Source organism: Rousettus aegyptiacus, unplaced genomic scaffold (assembly GCF_014176215.1).
Source record: "Rousettus aegyptiacus isolate mRouAeg1 unplaced genomic scaffold, mRouAeg1.p scaffold_m13_p_4, whole genome shotgun sequence".
NCBI classification, from domain to species: domain Eukaryota; kingdom Metazoa; phylum Chordata; class Mammalia; order Chiroptera; family Pteropodidae; genus Rousettus; species Rousettus aegyptiacus.
The window spans coordinates 69,364,914-69,390,445 of record NW_023416307.1 but is presented as its reverse complement, the minus strand read 5'-3'; the positions used below and the strand labels follow the sequence as shown (position 1 = coordinate 69,390,445).

At 36.6% G+C, this 25,532-nt stretch overlaps 3 protein-coding genes and 1 pseudogene across 14 annotated transcripts in view; 3 read left to right on the top strand and 1 right to left on the bottom strand.

Annotated features, from left to right (window-relative positions):
- SENP7 (SUMO specific peptidase 7) overlaps positions 1 to 21,792 on the bottom strand; it is a 123,882-nt gene extending 102,090 nt beyond the window's left edge. For 9 of the 12 annotated variants that reach the window (XR_004950310.1, XM_016144729.2, XM_036218507.1 and 6 more), the window contains exons 1-2: positions 21,691 to 21,792; positions 4,151 to 4,249 (exon numbers count right to left, since the gene is read on the bottom strand). Coding sequence is in view for 10 of the 12 variants with exons in the window: in XM_016144729.2 (XP_016000215.2) it covers positions 4,151 to 4,190 (40 nt within the window). In the remaining 2 variants the exon portion in view is untranslated. Of the gene's footprint in view, positions 1 to 1,226; positions 1,256 to 4,150; positions 4,250 to 4,643; positions 4,779 to 21,690 lie in introns of those variants that run through there. The other 3 variants (XM_016144730.2, XM_016144731.2, XM_016144732.2) reach the window with 3 other exon arrangements.
- LOC107510809 (putative protein FAM172B) lies at positions 3,598 to 14,642 on the top strand. Its single transcript, XM_016144738.2, has 3 exons — positions 3,598 to 3,660; positions 4,034 to 4,108; positions 13,132 to 14,642. Exons 1-3 carry the CDS (start codon positions 3,598 to 3,600, stop codon positions 14,224 to 14,226), a joined length of 1,233 nt encoding a protein of 410 aa, XP_016000224.2. The 3' UTR covers positions 14,227 to 14,642.
- LOC118602162 lies at positions 5,919 to 6,037 on the top strand (annotated as a pseudogene).
- A 95-nt stretch (positions 21,793 to 21,887) lies between the features above and the next one.
- Positions 21,888 to 25,532, top strand: TRMT10C (tRNA methyltransferase 10C, mitochondrial RNase P subunit). Its single transcript, XM_016144739.2, has 2 exons — positions 21,888 to 22,004; positions 23,996 to 25,532. The coding sequence occupies exon 2, from the start codon at positions 24,008 to 24,010 to the stop codon at positions 25,268 to 25,270; it is 1,263 nt and encodes a 420-aa protein (XP_016000225.2). The 5' UTR covers positions 21,888 to 22,004; positions 23,996 to 24,007; the 3' UTR covers positions 25,271 to 25,532.

The following is a 25,532-nucleotide window of genomic DNA, read 5'->3' as shown; positions in this document are numbered from 1 at the left end:
TGTACTAACCCAAGACCTTCTCTAATATTCCTAGAATATTCTGATACTCGATTCATAGTTTGTCTATCATTAAAATCTACCATCATTCTGAACCTCCAAAACTCTAAAACTGTACTTCACTCAGGACAAAGGACTCACCTTAATGCACTCCAACAAATTTCCTCTACATATTCCCATTTCAAAAAACATACATTTGTAAATGGATTTAAGGAATAGCATTGCATTTCTCAAGTTCTCAAATGTGAACCTTTCGATCTACAACACACCGCCCTTTGGTCTTTCCATTTCCTCACTCACACTGAACCCATTTTTTGCCCACACATCTTGTCATACCCTTTCACCCTAACTAAAACTAAATTTATTTTTTTCTTCCAAATTCTTCTTCTGCACTTCCTAGCACTGCCAAAGTCACATAATTGTTGTAACTACAGCTACTACTACTACAAACTCACACTTGTTTTAAGACTTTCGAAATTACTTAATAGTTCTTATATTCATACCTAAACGACCTTCTACTCTATTTTGAGCTCCCAGTACCATTTGAAAGTCTTTCTCAAAGATGTTCTTCTCTCCTATTTCACTTAGAAGCCATAATTGCAATGTCCTTAACTTTTCAAAATGTATCTATATCTTTATGCCTCTTCCCTCCTTTCAATTGTCCCTTGATTACTCCCTCATTTCTTCTGGATCCTCATCCCATCAATTATCTCCTACCTGATAACTTTCCACTGAGCCCTTTCCTACTCCTCACAAACCTGATTTAAGTCTTTTATCTTCTTTAAAAAAAAAAAAGAAAAAAGAAAAAACTTCTTTCTACAAAATTTCCCACTCTAGCTTGTTCCAGAAATCTCCTTTCTTTCACATTTCATTTTCCCTGTTTCCTTACAACCATTCATTTGTTCAACATCTTGAAATCTGGCTTTTGTCCCTACTGCTCTATATCCAAACCAGTGGCAACTGACTTTAACTCACTGATTTACATTACTTTTTCACTCTCCTACCTTGCTTCCCAAACCTATCACATTCTTAATCTGCCTAACTGCTTACCAATGTCTCTTCATCTCTACTTTGAAATTAAATGTATGTGATTCAAAACTTTTCTCACTCTAAACTACTTCTGTAATTCCATCCATTCCAATGTCTTCAGCTACCATCTCTATAAATAATGTAATTTTATCATGATTAATTACTCATTTCAAACTTTGATTATGGTTTATTATACTTACGATGCAAAATATGCAGACATCACATGGGCCTACAGGCAAAAGAAAGGTGTATCATCAGGGGATACTAGATTCTTAGGATGAAATTAGGCGAGGAGGGAAGTTTCAAAATGAAGCAAGCTTGAAAAACACTGCATGCTCAGTCACTCTTTTGGAGAGGCACGGTGTACAAGAGCATAGCAAGGGCTCTGAAAAATCCTTACGTAAATAAAATTTTCTGGTAACTATAGTTGTTAAACGTAATTGCCCATGGAACCTCCTTTTTTCCAAGTAGGCTCACTAATATACTATGACAGTAAAAGAGATTAAAATTTGTAATCAGAAAGACCAGATTTTGAATCCTGGCTCTTCTTATTTGCAATTGCTAACAGTTGCTTACCCTCCCCTAAATCCCAGATTCCTCATCTGTAAATCAGAAGTAACTACCTCAAAAGACTTTTGAAAGCATTAAAGTTTGTAAAATTCTTAGCACACTGCTTAGTACCTAAGTACTCAGAAAATATATGTACGCTTAACTCAAACGAGAGTGAACACAGATCGTGAAGAACGTTGCCAGAAGCAACCAGTTGAAAACTTGAAATTTACTTGAACGTTCCTGTTTTAATTCAAAAATTCATTTGAAAATTGTGATCTATAACTCTGAATGTTATACTTTTGCTGCTGTTAAATTTTTCTAATTGTTATTCTCCCTTGAATGACCCATGCAATCAATTATTTCATTTGACTCTTAGTGGATATGTCTCTGGTACCAATAATTTTTAATGTGTCCCCATCTAATTTACTGCTTTTGATATGCTATGAACTAGGAAAAAAGATAATCATGCTTACAAATAATTTTAAAATATAGAGTCAATATGCTCTGAAAAAGGGCTTGAGAAACTTCTTATAAGTGAATGTTAGCATATACACTTTGTGATTTCTCCTCTCATTGCTTAGAAATGTTCTGTGCTAAATTCCTAATTCATGGCCCCATTCCAGAAAAGCAGGTGGAGGTTTTGTGGTTCTTCTACTTAAGGAATTTTTCATTTTAACACAGTAATTGATTTAAATCAATAAACATATTGTATGTTAACACAACTAAAATATTTTTCTGAAAAATATATTTTCAAAAAAAATACTGAGAAAAATGGCATTGTTACATATTTGCAAATCTCTTTAAATGTCTGGCTTAATATGACAGCTGACTTCCCCTATCAGCTTCTGCATTCAATTTGTTGTGATACGTGTTATACGGCCCCTGAAAAACCCTACTGCACACATGTGGGAGAATAAAAGGGAAAAGCAAACAATATCTTAAAACATTATGAAAATAGTTTTGACCTTACAGATCCAAAAGGGTCTTAGGGAATCCAGAGGCCCCCAGAGCACCTTAAGAACCAGTGCTCAAAGCAGATACAGCCATGCTGGAAGCCATCCCACTCCCAGTTATCAGTTATGTGAAACCATAAATACTTAGTGTTTAGCTAAAACCAGCTGGAACTGGGTTTCTGCTACTTGCAACTAGATGAGTTCTGAGCAAAACACCCAATGTAACCCTTCAGAGTTCTTCCTTGTTTATGAGAAAGTTTAGGGAAACCTTGTGCATAAAGGAAACTTTGAAACTTGTCTCTTTTTTCCTACTGCTATCCTCCTTTCTTCTACCTCTAACTTAGAATTATTCGTGTTTTATTAATCAAATTCCTTTCTTTGGGTATTTATGAAATTCTGATGACCATAAATGTCACTTCCAGTCACCTGAGTTCCAGTTAGCAACTACTTAAAAATGGCAACTGCAAACGTATAATTGGCGCACAGAATCCAGAATCCCTTGAAATGTGAATAATCATTTATTTCTGGTAATTGAGGTGGAAAAAATTAAATATACACTATTAAGAATCATTCTTAAAAATTAATGTTCCATCTCTTAAAACCAGATGAATACTGGAAAACAGCTATGTAATATTAGATTTAAGAATGTTTTTTAATTATATGTTAACAATTACCTTTCAGAAAGACCAGCTCCCAAAAGAGAAGTCATCAGAAAAAAAATTCCTCTGCAGAGGAGTAACATAAATATCAGTGTCTTTTAAGAATTAACAAGAAAAACTTGCTGACTGAGAGGAGCTCTACCTCATATTCTACAACTTCACTTTCGTGTCTCCCAGATGTAGTACCCAAAACTATAGATAGTCATTTTAAAGCGCAAAGCAATCTCAAAACAAAAACATGTTGAGCGAAAAAAAATATGCTGAGAATAAAAACACAACGAATGAATGGCTTTAAATCCTTTGTTCGACTTTTTAATCCCTTTTCGAAGGAGGAGGAGACTGGGAAAGAAAAAGGTTATTAAGCGAGCCAGTTCAGAAGGAGACGTTTTGCAGCATTTATCCGACGAATGAAGTGTCAATTAGCAAGACCTGACTTTCCATCTTTGCAGCTGCTCTACCTGCCGCGGGGGGTAGGGCGGGGGGAGGGAAGGGGAGGGGGGAAGATAGTAAATAAGAGGCAAAGTCAACATCAAAGAAATAAAGAAAGTGGGATCAGGAGATGAGAAGCTGGAAAAGAAACTGGAACATTGGCGAAATTACGAAGAAGGCGTGGCAGGAGAGCAGCAAGCCAAGCGGTTAAGATCCTGGGCCGACAAGACTCTGCAGAGTGTTCGCGGGAGGAGAAAAAAATGAGATGTTGGGGTGAAGACCTGCCAAGGCTTCGGTGACAGCTCGGACTGGGTGTTCGATTCGCAGAGGCGGGGGTGACCTGGGAGTCTTCTATTGTGCGCGCCCCTCCGTTCCCTCCCCTCTCTTCCCCTCCCCTCCCCGCCCCCGCTCGAGCCCGAACCCGATCGCGAGCCCTCGCAGCTCGGGGCCGCAGCACCCGTCGTCGCCTGTGCCTCCCACTTGCCCAAGGTAGGAGCCAGTATGCTCAACCTTCCTCCAACCCTTTCTCACCGGATGAAGATCGGCGTCGCCCGGCCTTCCCCCTGTCCATCTTCTCCTCCTCCTGCGGGAGTTGCAGTTGCAGTCGCTGTCACCTCAAGACCCTTCGGCCTGGGGGAGGGAGGGGGAGGGGAGAAGGGGGTAAAAAAAAGCCAGGAAAGTGTGAACCGCGCTTGCGCAAGAGCCGTCGTCGGCCCTCAGACCGGAAATCAGTCGCCCCTCCCACCTCCACCGGAAATTACTTTCTGGGAACCTGTTTTTTTCTGCGGGTTGCCACATGAAGTTCTTTTTTTAGGGGTGCGTTTTTTTTTCATTGTCTCTGCGCCTATGACAAAGTGAACCTGGGTGTGAAGTTTTAGCCCGAGGTCTGCAATGGCCTTGCTAACTTGGAAGACTAAATTGCCTAAAAATTAAACGGGAAACTAGGAATTCTGCCAGTGCACGGGATCCTACGAGGTGGCCCCAGAAGTATAAGAATTAAACGTTACTCCTTTTGTAGTATTACTTTCCTTACGGTTCCTCCAGTGTATTTTTCCATCAATGCGCTTCCTCAGCTCAGAAACAAGTGTTTTAAGATGGCAAAATCACTTAATAGCCTGGCAATTGGTTTAGCAGTTGGAGTGGAAATAAATCAGGTCAGCTGAGGGAAAAAAAAAAAAGTCAGAAAGATCTCTTTAAAATTCAAGCTCGTTTTTTGAAGACCAGGAAAAAGATGAGCTGGAAATCAGTTTTTAAAAACATAAAATGCTGAGATGTTAATAAAAAGCGGGTGGCTGTAAACTGGAATTCGTTCAACTAATTTTTATTTACAGTACTGAAGGGCATAGCCCTGTCCTCAATGAACTCAACTTGTAGACTATATTTTAGTCCTTTCAAAGGGCCCGTAAGTTTAGAAAATTGCCCTATCTTGTTAGCCATAATGGATATATGGGAATATTTTTTTTAACTATGTAAGCTTTAATTACAATATCCTAACAAAATTCAACAAAGCGCTCTAGTCAATGGCAAAATTATATTGTAATGTTCCAAGCTAGAAAGAACCCTGGAGATACTTGAATTTAGCATCAGCTACTTTCTCCCCATTTTGCCAAGGTCAGCAAAGGGCTCTGCCTAACTCTCCACTAGAGAGCAGTCTCCTACTTCTGGAGTTTTGTGTCTTTATTACTGTGTTGAGGCAGAGGTAAGCCTCCAGGTGTTTAGCCTATTGGGCTGGGGGGAGTGTCTAAAAAGGCAGTAGCAGCGGAAAAGTAGAAATACTTCAGGGCTTACCGAGAATGAAATTCACTGCAAGGATTTCATTTATGGGCTCTAGTTTATTACTGTTTAACAAATAAAAACATTGCTTATTGAAAGATGTATGAATTTTAAGTTTCATCATAAATCAACCTTTTTTATTCAGTAATTTAGTGCAAAAATCAAACCGGCTTAATTATAAGCCAATTTTATAGGACAAATTAACTGCAAAAGATGGAAATAGAGCTGAGAGATGGAAACATGAAAAAGGAAAGTGTAAGTAGGCCTAATTCATTTCCACCAAAACTAGCAGCTTCTATAAAAGTGGTTTTAAAATTTAGAGATAAAAAGGAAACTTATGAGAAATGAAATTATAAAAAGTTAATCAGATTATTCAGCATGCAAATATATCATTTAAATGTTACTGAACCAAATATAGCATTTCTGCTAATCCTTAGTAAGCCAGGTTGTTTCTTTAAATTGGAGCTTGTTTTGAATAACACATTGAAGATAAATGACCTCTAAACTCAAGAATTTCAAATTTATAGTCTACAGCCATGCCACCCTGAGCAAGCCCGATCCCGTCTGATCTCAGAAGCTAAGCAGGGTCAGGCCTGGTTAATATTTGGATAGGAGACCACCTAGGAAAACCAGGTGCTGCGGCATAAAAAATTTTTTTAAATAAGCTGACAAGGTCCTTGCAATCTGTGAGGTCAACCAAGGGGGTTGCCTTGCCCAAAAAAGAAAAAAAAGAATTTCAAGTTTGCTTTTTAAACAGCATTTTTATTGTTTTAGCTTTCACAATCTACTGCATAGTTGACTGTATTGCAACCAACTAAAAGACTAAAAAGTTCAGTTTCTAATCCTGAGGGAGTCATTTAACAAACTACTTTTGCCTTTTATGATGGACTAAGTGATCTTTTATAGTTTTATGTTGTTCAGCTGAAAGTTTCCTTATTTAAAAATATGAAAGCCAAAAAAAAAAGTGAATGATTTTCTTGGTATATTTGGGGTTGTCATTTTTTCTTTTTCATTTTATGTACGTTTAGCTCACACTATATAGAGCCTTTTAAATTAAAATCATTTGAAATTAGAAACTCATCAACCCAGCATTTTATAAGATGGTGGGCTGGTTTGATCTTAATGGATATGGTTCTTTATTGAGTGTTAAAAGTATGTATTAAGTATTTAAATTACGTATTCATTATATTTTTGTCTTAATAGTGAGTATGGTTTTAATAGTGGCAGTGTGAAATTGATCAACCCTTTATTTTATCCCTCGATTAACAATTTCTTTGAAGAGAGATTAATGAAATCTACAAAAGGCCCTTTCTCTTCACAAGTGACTTAACTAAAAGTACAATATGAATAGGTTTGGAAGAGCACTGGGGACATCTTGATTTCCTACACTGTTTTAGAAATTTAAATGAACAATCTAAAATTCCTTACCATGGGCTCCAGGAAAGCCTAGATTTTGCAGATATTTGGAGTACTGCATCATTTGGTACTCACCTCATTTTCGTTAGTAGTCAATTCTTATCCTTAAAATATTGAGAACTTTTACGTGAAGGAAGTTTTTCTTCCACAGATAAATGAAGTAACGTGATAAATTAAAAGATGTGGACAGGTTGTTTGGTTTCAATGAAATCTTCCTTTGTAAAGCAATCAGTAATTCTAATTACCCTGAAATGGAAATAACCTGTTTCTAGAAGTTATGAAAACCTGCAGTAACTCAGGGTATTTGAGAAAACAGATGGGTACTCTTATATCCTGGAAGCTATAGGAGGAATCTATGCACAAACCTTTAACCTAAGGTCCCTAAAACTGTTATTTGGCCCTGGAACGGAGCCCAAGATATCCTGTACATACATCACTAATTTCTTTTAAGTGTTCTATCTTAAAATGTTATGCTTATTTAGCATTCTACACCTTAATATATTTGGTTGATTTTAATTAAAAATTTTTATTTCATGTTATAATAAAATTGAGGCTTTAGGTAGTCTCATCTTCTTTATCCTATAACATTTGGTACCCACTTATGTCTGAATTTGCACTCCAAATCAAGAAGCATAGGATCTAGGATTGGACAGAATCTATAAATCTAAAATGTAGCTGTCAGAATTATTTGGGAGAACCATTTTTAAATTACCTGTTTCCAAGTCCTTCCTCAGAGCTTTTGAATCAGAATCTCCTAGAAGTGGAGCCTAATAATCTATATGTTTAAAAAGGTTCCCAGGAAGATATATCGATTAAAAAAAAAAAAAGAAAAAAGCATAAAATGAAACTGCTAAACTATAGGTCCTAGGGCTGCACACTCAGGAGGTACAAACCATTAAGAAATACAAAGTAGTGGTTACTTGTAGAGGGAGGGATAGAGCAGTTAATGAAAGGCATGTTAGGAATGACTGGCAAGGCCAGCCTAGGGTGGTTACAAGGGTGTTTCACTAAACTATTAATTTTTAAAACTCTCCTAGGAAATTCTATGGCATACTCAAATTTGAGAAACCCAAGATTTGGTGACATTTGACTTTCTTTCTGTCCCTAATATCCTATTTTCTATAAATCTTTGCCTTAGGTGGATTAAATTCAGCTTCAGTCTTTCCCGGAGAGAGGTAGACAGAGAGAAGGGATACTATTTAGTTTACTCTTTTTTGAAACTTCTACATATATAATTAATAAGCTCTATAATTTTCTATTTTCTACAATTTACTAAATAGAATTACTGTATGCAATTATAATTTTTTCTTAAAAAAACTCATAGTTGCAATCTGGGAAAATTAGTACTGCTCTTGTACTAAAACAATAATGGTTTTCTTAAAAATATGTTTACAGTGTTTTTTTTCTTTTTTCAATTTAATTAAAACAAGCCCATTTTTTTATTTAGATATTTTTAAATATTCTGAGCAAAGCATCCTTCAGTCTGCTTCTTAATGGCATAGGATATATAAAAGGACCTCTTTCTTAAATATACCAACAGATGGTAATTACTGTAATAGGGTACTACTGCTTAACCAGGAGCAAAGGGGAAATAAGGAGTTATTACTAATGGGTACAAAGTTACAGTTTGCAAGATGAAAAATGTTTTGTGGATGGGTGGCAGTAATGGTTCCATAATAATGTGGCAGTAATGGTTCCATAATAACTGCATACCTAACAGTGGTTAAAATGGTAAATTTTAGTATATTTTACCAGTTTTTAAATAATTAAAAATAATAACCACACCTAGAGCAAGTCATAATAGCTGTGCCACCTAAACCAGATTACTAAAAGGACTAATTAGAAATTATTATTAATATATATTCTTTTTTTATATCATTCAACATAAAGTGACTAGACTGCTTGATATTTGTCTAACAAATGTTCTCACTAAATTTTGGTAAATGAATGAAATACACAGTCAAATACAATGGTTTGGGTTTTTTTTTTTTTTTTTTTTTTTTTGGTGACATTGGTTAACAAAATCATCAGCTGTACAATTTAACGGTAATATATATAGCATTGTGTGTTCCCCTCCCATTTCTTTCTGTCACCACATATTTGATCCTTTTACCCCATCTACCTCCTCCCTCGTCCCCCTTCTTCCCCCCTGGTAACCACTAGTCTATTGTCCATGACCATGAATCTCTGTTTATCCTGTTCATTTGTTGCTTTTAGGTTTATATCCCACATATAAGTGATATCATGCAATTTTCAACTTTTTCTATCTGGCTTATTTTGCTTAGCATGGTTATCTTGAGGTCCATCCATGTCGCAAATGGCAGTATTTCAACCCTTCTTATGACTGAGAAATATTCCATTGAAATACTTCTAGAGCTGCCTGAGTTACTTTGAGCATGTCATTTTACCTTTGAAAGCCTACTTCTCTATAAAAATAAATATATTATCTAAGAATATCAGTAACATCCCTTGCAGCTCTAACAATATTATTCTGGAAGCAAATCTGCCTTACTCCAACCCATTCTTTAGAAAACTAGGCATATAAAACAGTTTTATTCTCTCCTTTATTTAAATGAACCACCTTGATTTTCAAAAGAGAAAACATATACATAGATGCATATTCTCAAAATAATCCATAAGTCTACATTTATTACCTTTAGAATTATAGAAAAAGTTTCTGTAGTTTTTCAAAGCTTTGTGTGAATCTTCTATATGTATCGCTAGAGGGCTTTTGTTATTTACTTCCTTATGCCCTTAGCAAAAATCATAAAAATATTTAAGTGCCTACTATTCACCAGGCACTATCCTAAGAACTAGAGATACAGTAGTAAACAAAATGAAGTCCTTGTCCCTGCTCTCATAGAACTTACACTCTAATGGGGAGAAGTAGACAATAAACAAGTATATTGCACAGCTGATAAGAAAGGAAATGAAAGGATGAAAGCGAGGAGAAAGGAAAGAAAGAGAAGGAAGAGGAAGGAAGGGAAGGAAAGAAAAAGAGAAAAGAGCATCATAGATTGGGAATGAAGAAAATTTGGTGAGGTTTGCCCTGTCAGAGAAAAAGCTCAAAGAAAGTTTCTCTGGTCAGTTTACAAGTAGGAAGAAACTTTAGGGAAAGTAAGCCCTGTAGATGTCTAGGGAAAGACTGTCCAAGCTCTGTGGGCATAGCAAGGGAGAGTGCCTTTAAACAGGAGCTTGCTTCACAAATTGGAGACAAAGAGACCAGGTGTTGCTAGAGTGAAGTAAGCAAGAGAACAGTAGGAAATGATACCTGAGCAAGAGCTAAGAGCCAGATCACGTAGCTAGATGAGTAAGCTAGTGAGAATGGAATGAAATGCCACTGGAGAACTAAGGGCCATGTGGGACCTTGGAGGTCATGGTAAGGACTTAAGCTTTTATTCTGAGAGGGGAGATCTTTAAGAATTTTAATAGGGGTGTGATACAATTTAGATGTTTTGAAAAGGTTGTTCTAGCTGCTATGTGGAAAACAGACTGCAGGGAGACAAGAGCTTAATCAAAGAGGTTGGATAGAAGGCTTATTGAAGAAGGTGACTTGGATTAGGGTAGTAGAGATGGAAGCAGGATATGTGATTAAATTAGATATATTTGAAATAAGAGACTACGGATTTGCTGATTGTTTGGATGAGGAGTGTGAAAGAGAGAAGGGAAGTTTGCGGCATGAGCAATTGAAAGAATGGTGCTGCCATTTACAAAAATAGGAGAGACTAAAGGAGACTAGATTGAAGAGAGATGTTTGAGACATGTAAATTTGAAATAGCTATTTGACATCCAAATAAATATATCAAGTAGACCATTGCATATGAATTAGGGGGAAAGTGACAGGTTGGAGTATATTAGCCAAGCAAAATATGCTGCAATAAATTCTGAAGAGTTGTCTACCCTTTCACTCTACAAGATACTCTCCATCTTGCACTTGTTCACCTCACCTTAATGTTGACCTTTATATATCTGTGTGCCATTTTGGTTTTCCAGTTTGCACACTCCCATTCTTTTCCCTGAGAAGTGCCTCTCAAACAACTAGGTATACAAACACTTAACAAAAGTGAAAAAGGGTAACGGAATGCTGCATAATGTGTACTGTTAAAAAAATACCGATTTTGTTTATATTGCTATCTGAAGGAAAAGTTAAATAGCAACTCAATTTAGTTCATTGAGTTTTAAATATTCTGTACCTTTCTCTATTTTTAATCAGAAAAGGGAAGTTTTCAGCACAACATCTGAATGAACAATTTATTTTTTAGATCTGAGAGATTACTGCTTTTCTGTTAAAAAAAAAAAAAAAAACCTCCTCATCCATGTCAACTTATAAAATAGATCTTCCTTTTTGGAGAGCCATTTGGCAATATCTGGTAAAATGGAAGATGTTGATATGACCTAGAAATTCCACTTCTAGGTATATTACCTAGGAAAACTCTTGAAAAGCATACAAAAAAAAATAGCTATAAGAATGTTTGTTGCAGCTTCATTTATAATAGTGGAAAATTTTAGCAACCTATTCTTCAACAGGAAAATTGTTAAACTATGGCATATTCAAACAATAAAACACTATAAACAGTTCAAAATAAATAACCTAGAACTACATTTATTATTATGGATAAAAATCACAATGTTGAGTGAAGAAGGCTGGACAAAAACTCTATACAGTTTTTATTTCACATATCTCAAAAAGGAAGATCATTCTATCTAAATAATAGAAAATTCCATGTGCAAAACACTATGTAAGATGGGTTTTACCTGTATTAATTTAATTCTCATAACAACCTTGTGAAATAAATGATGTTATTCCTGTTTCGCAATATGTGCCAGACACTATTCTAAGTTCTGAAGTAAGAGCAATTAATTAAAAGACATAATAAAAAATTTGTAAACAATTATGTCAGGTAGTAATGGAGGCTATGAAGAAAAAGTAGAGTAGCAGGATAGAGTAATAAGAATTGAAAACTGAAACTCATGGAGAGTAAGAAACCTAATGAAAGTCATTCAACTTAGAAATTTATAGCTAGATTTAAACCTAAATCAAATTCCAGACGCTTCTCCTTTCCAAAGATTGTTAAGTCAGTCATTTATGTGTTGGAAAAATACACTAATTCATAGCACCTGAGATCAGCAACACTAGAAGAAAAAGTTTAATAGAACAGGAAAGAACAGAGAACAAAGTAGATTGTGGGTGCTTTAATTCCCACTAGCTGTGGAAATCAAAAATAAGATTTTGAAAGTGGGAAGAGTTAGCAAATTGAGCACCATCTTAATTTTGCCTTAAGCCTTGATATCAGCTTGAGTGACCCTGAAAATTATTTTTGAGTGCTACTAATTTGAAGTGGGTTGCGGATTGCCAGTGTCAGTGTTAGGAAATTTAAGGAGTGTATTAATGTATTTGTTAAGAACATGAATTTGAGAGTCAGACAACCTCAGGACCCAATCATGTATTTAATAGTTGTTTGGCTTTAGGGCAAGCCAGTTAACCTTTTAAACCCTTTTTTTTTCCCAGTAGGCTTTGTCCACAATACTCTAAATTTCTCAGTTTTTTTTTCTTCTCAGACATCAGAATAGCCATATCTCCTATAATTAGATAAATTGATCATAACCTACACTACCTGGTTCATATTTCACCCTCATTGCCATCCCCTATAAAATTCATTAAATGCTTACTGCAGAAATAAACAGAGACCAACCAAAGGAGAAAAGCAAAACTTATTTTTTTCTGAGCTCTCCATTGTAAGGGAGTCAGCCACCATCACTTGCATTTTGGCAGAGACTCAAAGGCACACAGAGGAGTGGGAAAGCTTTATAGTAGAAAAAGGGGAAGGCTGCTGGCATGGAGAGACTGTAGGCATTGGTTAGAGGCTTTCTCTCCTGGGTCCTAAGTTGGAAGCGGAGATAAAAAATAGGGAAGCTGTCAGTTTTTAATAAATTCTTTGTCACATTGGGCTGATTGTAATAGAAGTACTTTTTATCTTCCTGGTCTCAAAAGGTAGTGGTATGACTTCCTACAGGTCTGAAATAGCAGGCTAGCTTTTGGGGCTATTAATTATAGATAAGGGGTTGGCTTTCTGGGCAAGTTGCTGCAGGTTGTGCGTCAAAGTTCTATTTTTATATGTGGTCTGGGCATTGTTCATTAGTGTAGTTGGTCTCTCACTCCTTTCCATCATTTACAATTATTTTGAGTTAAAGTATTTACCATAGGCTAGAAGGTTAATGTCTTCATGAGGTATTTAATTTAGCATGATTCCCCACAAGAATTTAGCAAGCTGAAATTTTTATTTTTTTCCAGCACTGACGTATTATTGCTTTTTTACTTTCAGTGGTTACAAATAATACAGGAACTGAGCTTCCAAAAATTTATTGAACAATCAGACTTACTAGAAGACCTTAAATATGACTTCAATGAAAAAGGTGAATTGAGACACACTGAGACACAAAGGCCTTTTGTCTTTAACTATTATAAAAATGTCCCTGAGAGAAACAGCAAGCGCTACCAGGCCTTCGGCCATTTGCTTGAACAATACATTTATGAGCTTTTGGAGAAAGTGTGCAAATTACAAAAAGTATACATCCCGCCAGAGGCTGATAAGGAACCAAGAAGCTTCTTTTTTATGAGTGAGAGAGCATTAACAAATCACCATTCTGCTCTTCTTGTCCTTCTTCAAGACCATGGGGTCTTTAGAGCTGGTCAGTGGAGTCAGCAGTCCATAATACATCATGGTTTACAACATGGAAGTCAGATACCATGTATTCAAATGGCACTGCAGGCACATTATGATGTAATTGTGCTGAACCCCAATGACAATTTTGTGGACCTCAAGATGGAAAAAGAGTGGAAAGGCCTTTTAACACAAAATATTGAGTCCTCTTCCCTAAAAGTGGTTCAGACTGAGAGTTTTTTCTCTCTCCAGCAGCCTCTGCGAAGTATTCCAAAAAGATGCAGCAACACCCCTGAAGAACACGTGGCTTACACTTGGGATTACTTAATTTCAAAGACTGAAGGCAAGGATGTTGCCTTCATTGTACATGGTTATGGAGGCTTGGTTTTTATGGACTTGCTTGTTCGTAGGAAGAGGGAAGTAATGAGCAAAGTATATGCTGTTGCACTTATTGACTCTCAACACCACGTAAGACACCAGCTGGGAAGTGATGTACAGTTATTAGCATGGATAAAGCACCACTGCCGTGAATGGGTAACAAGTCCTAGGGCTTTGGATAAACCTGCAGATACTGTTTTGAAAAAAGAATTCCCAATGGTTTCTGCTGGTACAGAAAAATACGACTTAGCTCCTTCCTCTAGTCTTCAGTCAATTTTTAAATACTTTAAAAAAGCTCTGAAAGCCAAAACAACTATTAATTCCTCTCACATACCAATAGTAACTAGAAGCTCCACAAAAATCAAGGAAAGTGCTTAAATTACTTTTAGTCACCTAAGATTTTTTTGTCTCACTGAAACTCGTCTAATGTAGATGCTAGAAGAAAAAGAATACTTCCAGCTCACACACAGCATTATGTTCTGGATTACAGTTTGATTTGTTACTTTTATTTAAAGGGAATATGTTCTCTTTTGTAGCCTATTGATGAACAGGAAGTCAGTTTATATTATCATTAATATTTTACAGTATTAATCAAGTTAGAAGATCTTTCTTTTGAAAAGTGACTTTCTAATGGTTTAATAGAATGGCACCAAAACTGTAGTCAATAGAAATTAAATAGTAAATCAATCTTTGATTCTTATGTTATTAATGCCATGTTAAAATTACAAGTGAACATAAAAATTAAATATCATAAGCAAATTCAATCCTTTGTTCATGTTCTTTTAAAATTTTTTGGTCATGCATGTGTGTTTACTCATACATAAGCTAATATTTGAGTGTCTACTATGTGCCAATCAATACTTAGGTACTGAGGACACTGGCAAAGAAGGCCAACATTGCCTTCATCCTTAGGAATGCACAGTGAACAACAAATTGCATGTGTGAAGTGTTAAGAAATAAAGGGTGCCATGGAACATCTAGCATAATAGCTAAAAAGCCTGGGAGTTCAGGGACTACTTCCCTGAGAAAATGGTGCTTAGTTCAAAGAACAGTAGTAGTTAGCTGGGAAAACAGTCACTGGCAAAAAAATAGCATGTACAAAAGGTTCTGAGGCAGAAGAGAGAAGTCCAGTTGAGCTAGAGCTAAAAAATTATGAGAGAGCAGTGTTAAAGAAAATATTATTCACTGACATTTGTAAAGACAATAAGGAAGATTTTATTCAAGAATGGGGCTTTTACAGTAGGAAATAGAGATCAGGATCAACCCCTAATATAAGAACAGTGGAGGGGATTAATAGCCAAGGAGCAGGATAAGGATCAGTGAATGGAAAATTACTTACGTGGTAATATAAGGGGGTAAGGGAGATTTCTTGCTGAAAGAAAGCCAAGGTGATGTGATACTGAAAGTGGAGAATGAGGTATTTTATCAAATATAGAGGATGGTCAGATTCCAAGGCTGGGAGATTTTCATTAAACTGGCTCTGCAGAATTGATAAAATTGGACTAAAGAGACTAAAAACAGAGCCCAACATTGGAGCCTCATTGAGAGGAGGGCACAGAGGAGCCAGACTCAGATTTGGTTAAAGAGAGTTTTTATCAGTAGCTGGAAAGTTGTTAGAAAAATAGGCAAAGGCAGCTTACGCAAGGTTCCATTGTCCATCACTAAGATTTTTTATTTTATTCTAATGACAAGTCACTGGATGGTTTTAGAAGAATATTATTAGATTTACATTTTATAAAGAATATCCTTCCTGCAGTTTGGAGATTAGAATGATGAGGACAAGCTTGGAAGCACGGAGACCAAATTAACTTTGGCAGTAGTCTGAAAAATATTTAACACTCTTAATGAACAACATTATGTGATTGGTTGGAGGTCAGAAATGAGAAGAAGAAAATGACAAGAATTACTCCCAGCTCTCTGGCTTGAGCAATTAGGTGTTTTGAAATACTATTTGCTGAGTAAGGAACTAGCTACTGGTGAAAAAAATGTATTTTCACTGTTCCGGAAAGTTTTTTTAAAAAGTAATAGTTTACAAATAATTTACAAACATTCTGCCTATTGTCCATCACTATATTCTGCTTATAGATGAGTAAGAAAGGAACCTATACTAGACACTACATTTGAAAAATTGACTTTCTGCCATATCTATAGACCTATAGATTTTTCTATACATAGCTATATCTAGTATCTATTTTAACCTAGCATATATTATAATTCCTGTTGTGGAATGTTTTTATGCCCCCAAAATTCATATGTTGAAGTCTTAATCTCCAATGCAATAGGATTAGAATGGGGGAAGGGGAGTGTTTTCGGGGTGATTAGATCATAAAGGTGGAGCCCTCATGAATGGGATTAGTGCTCTTACAAAAGAGACCCTAGAGAATTCCCTTCCACCATGTGAGGACACAGCAAGAAGATGGCCATCTATGAACCAGAAAGAGGCCTTTATCAGACACTAAATCTGCCGGTGCCTCAATCATGGACTTTCCACCTTCTAGCAATTAATGTTGTTTAGGCTTCCCAGTCTATGATACCTAAACAAAGACAATTCCTTATCAACAAAGATGTAAGATTTCAATTTTCTCATTTTTTTGTATCATGCACCATAATGAGGGGTTGGGGGAGGGAAGGCACTGAATTGTAAATCAGGATATGTAAATTTTAAATGAATCTTAGCCTTGGATAAACTGTTTAATCTTACCCAGCTTTCATTTCCCATTTTGTAAACGAGGTGAGCTTTGAAATCCCTTCCAACACAAATAGTCGAACTAGAGTGTATTTAATGCACCTAATATGAAAAGCACAAAAAAAATTAAAGCATCACCATATCTTGCATTTATTTAACTGAAATTTGATATTTCTCATATCCCCCAATTTATTTAATCTGATAGTCAGATGTATTATCTATTGCTACATAATAGATTACCCCCAAAACTTGGTAGCTTAAAACAACAAACATTATATCCCAGTTTCTGTCCATCAGGAATTCAGGAGCAGCTTAGTTGGGTGATTCTGGCTCGGATTTCTCAGGAGAGAATACAATCAAGATTGTCTGGATCTGCAATGATCTAATTAATGTTTGGCTAGTTGTTGGCAGGAGGCCTTAGTTCCTCACCATATGGACCTCTTACCTAGGCTGCTTCTGTTAAAGAAAAAATTATTCTGACACTTGTTAAAATGGTCAGAAAGACTTTACTAAGGGATATTGCAGTAAGGAAGAGAGATCAGGCTCAAGTCTGAATACAGCAAAGAAAGCTGGGAATTTATTACCAAGGAGCAGAGTGAGGGGATCAGTGGATGGAAAATTACTAAGAAACATCAAGGAGAATGAATTCTTGCTAAAGGAAGGCCAAAGGCTTAGACATCAAGGGTGGGAGATGAAGAAATTAATCCGATAACAAGAGTGGGAAAATGATTTAGCAGGACTCATATTAAAAGTGAGCTATGTAAGAAGAAGAAAAAAAAAAGACTGAGCTTTGTAGGTCCCACAAGGGTACGATGACACGCAAAGGGCCTAGGTTGAGGACTAGTCAAGAGGAGGGCTCAGAAGAACCTAACAAACTTTTGGTCTAGGACAGTCTATGTCACTTGAGTGTCCTCTCGACATGGCCAGTAATTTGTCTGAGGTCACGATGGGTAGTCATGCCTCAGGCCTACAACTTCCCTAATAAAAATTTATCTGCCATAATCAAGCCCTGCACATTGTTTTTGTGCATCTAAGTTAACAAACCTTTGAAATGCCTCTTTTTTAGCCTTCTGAGAAACAACCACTTTCATAAAAGCACATAATCTTGTCTACTATCCTGTAATCAAATCATAGATATTTCCTTGCCTTGCTTTCTTCCATATTCATGTAATCTTCCTTAACTTCCTTCTTCAATTCCAAATATATAAAACTGCAAAACTGTCATTCTCCAGAGCATTTGAGATTTTGGTCCCAGTACATCTGCAGTTTGGCTCAAATAAAAACTCTTTTAAAATTTCTCTACAGGTTTAGCTTTTCTTATGTGGACAATCCAAATGAATAAGCAAGCAGGAAACTGCACTGCCTTTTATGACCTGCTCTCCGAAGTTGCACACTAGTCTACTTGTTTCCTATTATGAGTCACTAAGTCCAAAGGAAGGGGAATTGGGCTCTACCTGTTGAAAGAATGTCAAAGAACCTGGGGAAACATCTTAAACCACCACATCAGAAATTATGCCAACTGAAACTAATGGTAAAGCACTTCAACTCATTTAGTTATAAGATTATCTTTGTTCTGGAAGTGTGTTTTAACTTTGTTTGTTTTGATAAACAATTCATGTATTTAGAAACTGATTTTCTCTTTCTCTGCGAAAACATCAGTATTCTTGTCACAGACAAATGCATGTGTTGAAAACAAAGCTTATTTTAAACTTTCTCTCCCAGGGGCCACCCTACTCTATTTCTGTACTCGGACTTACTCCTAATGTAGATCTATTGTTGCATGTGAGAGGGAGGGAGGGAGGGAAGAAGAGAGAGAGGGAAAGAAAAGAAAAGGAACATCTCTAGTTTTTAGGCTATAAGCTGAAGCCCAGAGACGTGTCCTGGTAGAGAAAAGATAGATATGGGAGGGCTTCAGGAAATTCCTAAGACCTTCTGGCATCATCATATGACAATTTTTTTTTCCTTTCTTGTGGAAAGTAGTTAGAATTAATAGACTGTGATCATTCTTTGAAAGCAAAGTACACCGAGATTTGTGTGCCATTTCCCAATACTAGACAAAACATATCTCAACAAAAAGAACATATTGTTAGTAAATTCGTTAATGGAAAGTCTCTCTTTAACTGGAAATTCCCTCACTTGCTTTTCAACTTTTCTTCATAAACTAGTTCTCTAACTTTAGCGTGCATCGGGATAACCTGCAGATCTTAAGACAAGGATTGCTGGGCATCACTGCCAGTTTCTGATTCAGAAGAACTGGAAAACGGGGCCCAAATTTTTTGCATTTCTAACTAATTTCCAAGTGATGCTGATGCTGCTTGTCTGGAGATCACTCACACTTTGTGAAGCACTGTTAGAAAGGCCAGGGTGGAAATAAAGTTAAATATACCTCATGTGAGGTGAAATTTATGACAGATTATCATCTGGCCAACAGTTCCTCCCCTTAGGAAAGCAACAAGAGGAGTTTGTTGACTGAGCCCATGTCTTATGACCCCAAAGATATCTTCTCCCAAAGAAAAAGTGTCCTGGCCCAAAAATAATGCTTTCTTTTTATTTGCTTAAGAACTCTCTTGCCCCACCCTGTTTCCTATAAAAACCTTCCTGATAAGAGTCCCTGCCTTCCCCTAAGAGAAAACGACCTTGCCTGAAATAATTCACTCATTCCCACACTCTTTCTGCCTATAATTTGTACAGCTCCCCAGAGCACCCTTCCAGTTGCTTGATGGGATGCTGCCTGATTCATAAATTTCTTCATTAAAGCCAATTAGATCTTGAGATTTACTAGAGGATTTTGTTTTTTTAACAGCACATACCATTTTTTGTTTACCTATTAATCTATTGATGGATGTTTTCATTGCTTCCACCTTTTGGCTGTTGTTAATAATGCTAAAATGAACATTGGATTATAAGTATTTTTGTCTCTGCTTTTAATTTATTTGAGTATATACCTAGGAGTAGAATTGCTGAATCATAAGGTAATTCTATCTTTAGTTTTTTGAGAAATCACTAAACTGTTTTCCATAGCAGTTGCACCATTTTACATTTCCACAAGCAGTGCACAGGAGTTCTAATTTCTCCACATCTTCATAACCTCAAACAATATTTATTATTCTTTCTTTATAATAGTGTTGACATAAGAACATCCAAACATATAGAAAAATGCTATGAGTTTATTAGCATCTATTTGAACCAAACAGGATATACTTGGAAGCAAGATCTTAACAGACTGAGGAAAATGCTTCCTAGAATTGTTACCGAACTCAAGGGATTAGTTTTGCTGGCATGTGCCAAAGTCGAAGGTGACACGGACAGGAGTCTGTAACAAAGAAAGCAGAGGTTCATTTATGGAAATGGTGCCCAAACTTGGAGACACTGGTGAGCTAGTGCTCTAAGACCTGGCTCCCCATGGCCTCTAGGGGATAGGTTAACAGAGGAAAACTCATTCATCAGAGTAGCTATGGGAGTTTGGGTTGTGGGCTCTACAGATTGGTTGTGGCTAGAATAGGAAGCAGTTGATCATTGTATTAGGTTCTGATGTCAGTTATGGTGTCATTCTGTTTGGTGTCAAGTGGATGCCTGTATGGTCATTCCGCTTTCATGGGTGTGGAGCTGCAAGATGTTATCTTTAGTTTGACTGGAAACTGTTTCTGTGGTCAACAGACCTGAGGTTTTGTTCCTAAAACAGATGCTGACCTTAGAGCTTAATTATTAGGGAGTGGTCGTGCACCATGCAGAAGGATAAGGAAAGAAAAGAAGCAAGAGAGCACAAAGCCCTTTCCAATCAAGGAGAAAGAAAACGTCATTTTGAAAAAGTAAAGAATGTCAATTTGCAGTTTTTTTATGCATTTGGAATTAAGGAGGGAATGTAAGAAAGATTAAATGAAGGTGGGAGAGACAAGGTGGGGATTGGATTGCAGAATAGTTAACAAGATTATGTGCTCCCTTGAGGATGGTTATGATTCTGACGGGTCTGAAAAAAAGGAATAATCTGGCATCTCAAAGATGTGTTACCCTAGATGCACAAGAATGGACAGGGCTTGCTTAAGGCAAAGATAAAAAACCTAAAAGTTGCATGTCTGGGGTGTGACTACCGACCATGACCTGCCCAGTTAGGAATTTATGATCAGATCACCCTGAGGTTACTTTCTGTCACTGCACTTGTTAGTTTTATTACAGAATCCCTTTTTCATCCATAATAGCCATCAAGGAGTATAAGGGGGTATCTCATTTTAATTTTGATTTGTACATCTCTCAGGATTAGTGATGTTGACCATCTTTTCATGTGCTTATTGGCCATTCAAATGTGTATTTTGGAAAAATGTCTGACCAAGTTCTTTGCCCATTTTTTAAATTGGGTGGTTTGATTTTTTTGTTGTTGTTGAGTTATAGTAATTCCTTATCTATTCTAGATGTTAATCCCTTATCAGATGTGATTTGTATTTGTCTCTTTACTCTGTTGATAGTGTCCTTTGATGTACACAAAGTTTTAATTTTGGAGAAGTCCAAAATGTCTATTTTCTCTTTTCTTGCCTGTGTTTTTGGGGACACATCCAAGAAATCATTGCCAAATCCAATTCCATGACATTTCCCCCATGTTTTCTTCTAAAAGTTTTATAGTTTTCATATACTTTGAAGACTTTGATACATCTTGGGTTAATTTTCGAATACGGTTTTAGTTTAAGGGTCTAAATTGTTCAGCACCATTCCTTGAAAACACTGTCTTTTCCTCCAGTGATATGTGCCTTATGTTTTAAGAATGACAACTAAATCTAAAAACTTTAAAACATTGTGCTGGCTAAACAAAACACCTGCAGACTGGATTTTGGCTCAAACGCCACAAATTTGTGGCATGTGCCTTAACTTCATTTTCAAAATAAATTTTCCAAATGAGCTAATGGGAGCAAGAGATATTTAGTGTTGTCTATCAGGTTCCAAGCATTGTACCAGGTACTAGCAACAATCTGATCAAAAAGGTTAATAAGTTAAAGTCCTAGCATCAATGAGTTTAAAGCTGAATGAGTGAAACTTGTGAAAACACTTAGTACTATTTGAGTAAATGCTTATAAATAAAGGGACCCAGTCGAGAGTAGATTAAGAGAAGAGGATTAGAGAGTTTTAAATAACAGGAAAACAAACAAGAAAACAGCTACATAGCCCACCTCAGTTGAGAGGGTTGCTTCAAACCGCCCAGGGGCGGGCATCCAGCTTTCTCTCCGATAGCGCTGCTTCACAACGCGGCTTCCAGGCCGGAAGTCTTTCCCTTGTGGCATCACGTCATATGACAGCGCCGGGAAGAGAGGGCGGGATTTCCGGCTACTGGCCACGGGTCAATGATGATTTCCTGTGTTCACCGATAGGCCTGTTGCGGGTCAGGTGTGGCGCGGTCTTCGGGCAGCACCTCACAGCAGAGTCTCTTGTCCTCTCGGGATCGCTGCGATTTGCACTGGCGGGAGCAACTGTCTCTGCACTTCTGGTATGGGCAGTTCTTGTAATCTCCCAGTATGTGTTGAGGAGGGAGGAGGTAGGAGACGTTCTTAAATAGACTTAGTGGAGCATGTGCGCTAAGAAAGTCCACAGATAAGTGGAAGCCAGTGATTTAAGAAACTACAGTTAATACAATACCTGGGGGGAAAAGCAGTTTGCCGAAATTATATCCTTGTTCGCTTTTTACATTGTGCGTTTTCATTTCTATATCCTAAAAATCTTTACCAATTACAGAGACAAAACTAAAAAAACTTTTGTTCTGAAATCAGCGTTTCTTATATTGGGACTGAGGGCCCCTGGTTAAATATTCCGGAGAGTCTAAAGTAATTTTTTTTTTCTTTAAAGGTGTCTGAACATATTTTAAATGTGAGAAGTATTGACCCAGGATATTTATTCGAATAATACTTGAGTGATTACTGAGAGACGTGTATGGCCAAGCACTGGGTAGAGTTTACCACCTTGTGGGGCAAATAAGTAACCAGGCAATTACTATACAGTGTTACAAAGTACTGTGATAGAGAAGTACAGGGTGCTGTAAGAATAGAAGGAATATGTGATCTAAAGTTTGAGGTTAAGAATAGAGGTGTAACTGAGGTGAGCAATGGGTTATTTTGTGAAAACGTTATAAACTCTGTTTATAAGTTTGGACTTTAACCTGGCAGCAATGGGCTAGAAATATACATTGGGGGAAATATGAGTGCATTGATAAGATTTACACTACCTCCAAATGCCTTAGAGATTAGAGAGAGCAAATCTTGAGGCTAGGAGAAAGTGGGGTTGAGAGACATGAATGGATTCAAGGAACATTTAGAAACTAAAATGAATATAACTCAAATGGATTAGGTATGGTGAATGTGAGAGAGGACAGTAATTGACTTCCAGTTTCTGGCTTCAGCAAATGGAAGGATAGCAGTCTCCCTCCCTGAAACAATACAGAAGCAGACTGGGAAGGGAAGGGAGAGAAATGATTTCAACTTATTGCATTTAACATGTCTTCTAATTCATGGTGATTGAAGCCACTGAGGTAAATCCGACCTCATAGGGAAAATGTTTAGGTTGAAAAAAGGACAAAGGATAGAACTCAAAGGCACATCTGCCTTTAAAGAGGGTGGGGACAAATCTGAGCATTAGTGCTCAGGTCAGAGAGGCAGGAGTCCCAGGAGCATGCAGTCATTAAAAGAAGCCAAGAGAAGGTGTTTTTCTTTTCAAGTATTTTAGTTGCATTTTGTAAAAAACTGAATTGCATTTTTTAATTCAAATCCAGCACTAGTTTGAGATCTTCAAGCAACTTCAGTACTCTGTGGATATCAGGACCTTTAGGATAAAATTATAGAGCTTATACACATATTTGCCCTGATTTTCAACATTTTGTTTGGCAGTAACATTATTTGCTGCAAAATGAAGTCTGAACTGGAGAAGGAAGGTTTATTTTGTTTTAAAATCAGTAGAACTCTATATTTCTGTTTTGAAAACATATGAGGGCATTGGTACAGCAGCTCCTAAGTACTTTTTACTAGTTGCCATATACTGTAACTTTTCAGCCCTTTGTCTTCATGTGTTGCTTATGTTAAGGATCTTATGTTTGGGTATGTGTCTAGGTTAGTATAGAATGGAGAACACCGCATCATGATCTTAGCCGTATCAGTGGTATATAACTTTGTTATCTAGTATCATTGATTTTCTGGGCCCCTAGATTCAGATCTAAAAAGAATCTTCAGAGTATCCTTTTGTCTAAAGCAATAGTGAAATTCATTAGTAAAATAAGAACCCAAAAACATTTTAAACTTTTTGCACAGTGAGTGAACATAGGCTCTAGGTCACAGGAGTCTAGGAAAAAATAATAGTGTGGCAAATAAAGTTGTACTAAGAGTCCACTAAGTGTTTCAGAAATCGATTGCATTTTGACATCTCCAGTTTGTACTTGCACAGTTGAGAGGTTTTTAAAAATCTTTAACTTTTCATTACATTTTTCTTTTATAGGGGTTTTCTTACATGCCTGTTTTCCTCAAAATGAATGTTAGTATCACCTTCGTAAGACCTTTTGCCAGAGTTTTAGTGCCATTTACCCTTCATACGAGAAGAAGGGTTTTATATTCAACAATTCTGCAGAGATTCTCGTCTTCCAAAATACCAGCTGTGTCCTATCCTAGTAAAGCAAGTACATCACCTCCTGAACAGCTGGAATTGGATGGGTGGAAAATTACAATGAAATCTAGTGTCCAAGAAAGTGTTCCAACAGCCTCTAGTACCAAGGATGAAGATCCTGTAGCTGCCACAAGGGAGTTAATTGAGATGTGGAGATTGCTTGGCAGAGAAGTACCAGAACATATCAGTGAAGAAGAACTCAAAACTATTATGGAATGTGCTTCTAAATCATCGAAAAAAAAATATTTAAAATATTTATATGTTAAGGAAAAAATGAAAAAAGCTAAGCAAATAAAAAAGGAAATGAAAGTAGCAGCAAAGGAAAAAGCAAAAGAAGATCAGCTGCTAGAAACTACTAAGGAAAATAAACAGCAAAACTTTCTATTTCTACGACTTTGGGATAGGAATATGGACACAGCAATGGGCTGGAAGGGTATCCAGGCCATGCAGTTTGGACAACCTTTGGTTTTTGACATGGCTTATGATAATTATATGAATCCAAAAGAACTGCAGAATACTGTTTCCCAACTTTTAGAAAGTGAAGGATGGAACAGAAGAAATGTTGATCCTTTCCATATTTATTTCTGCAATCTTAAAATAGATGGCCCTTTTTATAGAGAGTTAATTAAACGTTATGGAGAAAAATGGAACAAATTGCTTTTAACAACAACCGAGAAGTCTTACGTAGATTTATTTCCAAAGGACAATATTATATATTTAACTGCAGATTCTCCCAATGTTATGACTGCTTTCAAACATGACAAAATTTATATAGTGGGATCTTTTGTTGATAAGAAAATGCAGCCAGGCACATCCCTGGCCAAGGCAAAACGGTTGAATCTGAAAACCGAATGCCTTCCATTAGATAAATATTTACAATGGGATGCTGGTACAAAAAATCTTACCTTAGATCAAATGATGCATATTTTGTTATGTCTGAAAAACACAGGTAATTGGGAAGAGGCTCTGAAGTTTGTGCCTAAGAGGAAACATACTGGTTATCTGGAGATTTCTCAGCATTCTAAGGGGTTTGTCAATACATTGAAGAAGTCAAAAACTTTTAATTCATTTCCAAAAGGTGCTCTAAATATATGCACACAGAAAAAATGACTTGAACATTTGATAGCTTAAGAAGTAAATAGTTTAGAAATACAGTACTATTAGTCTCTTTTTTTTCTGAATGTAATTCACTTGCTCTTTTAAAGGTTGTCTTTCCAAACTAAAGTATTGTATCTTTCCCTGATAAAATATCTGCAAAACTTTGGAAATACATTGTTTACTGTAAAAAGAAAATCTTAGAAACTAAAGAGTTGTCCAAATTTGTTGAGTCCAGTAAAACAGTCATACCATCGTTGTGGCTTTCTTATGAATA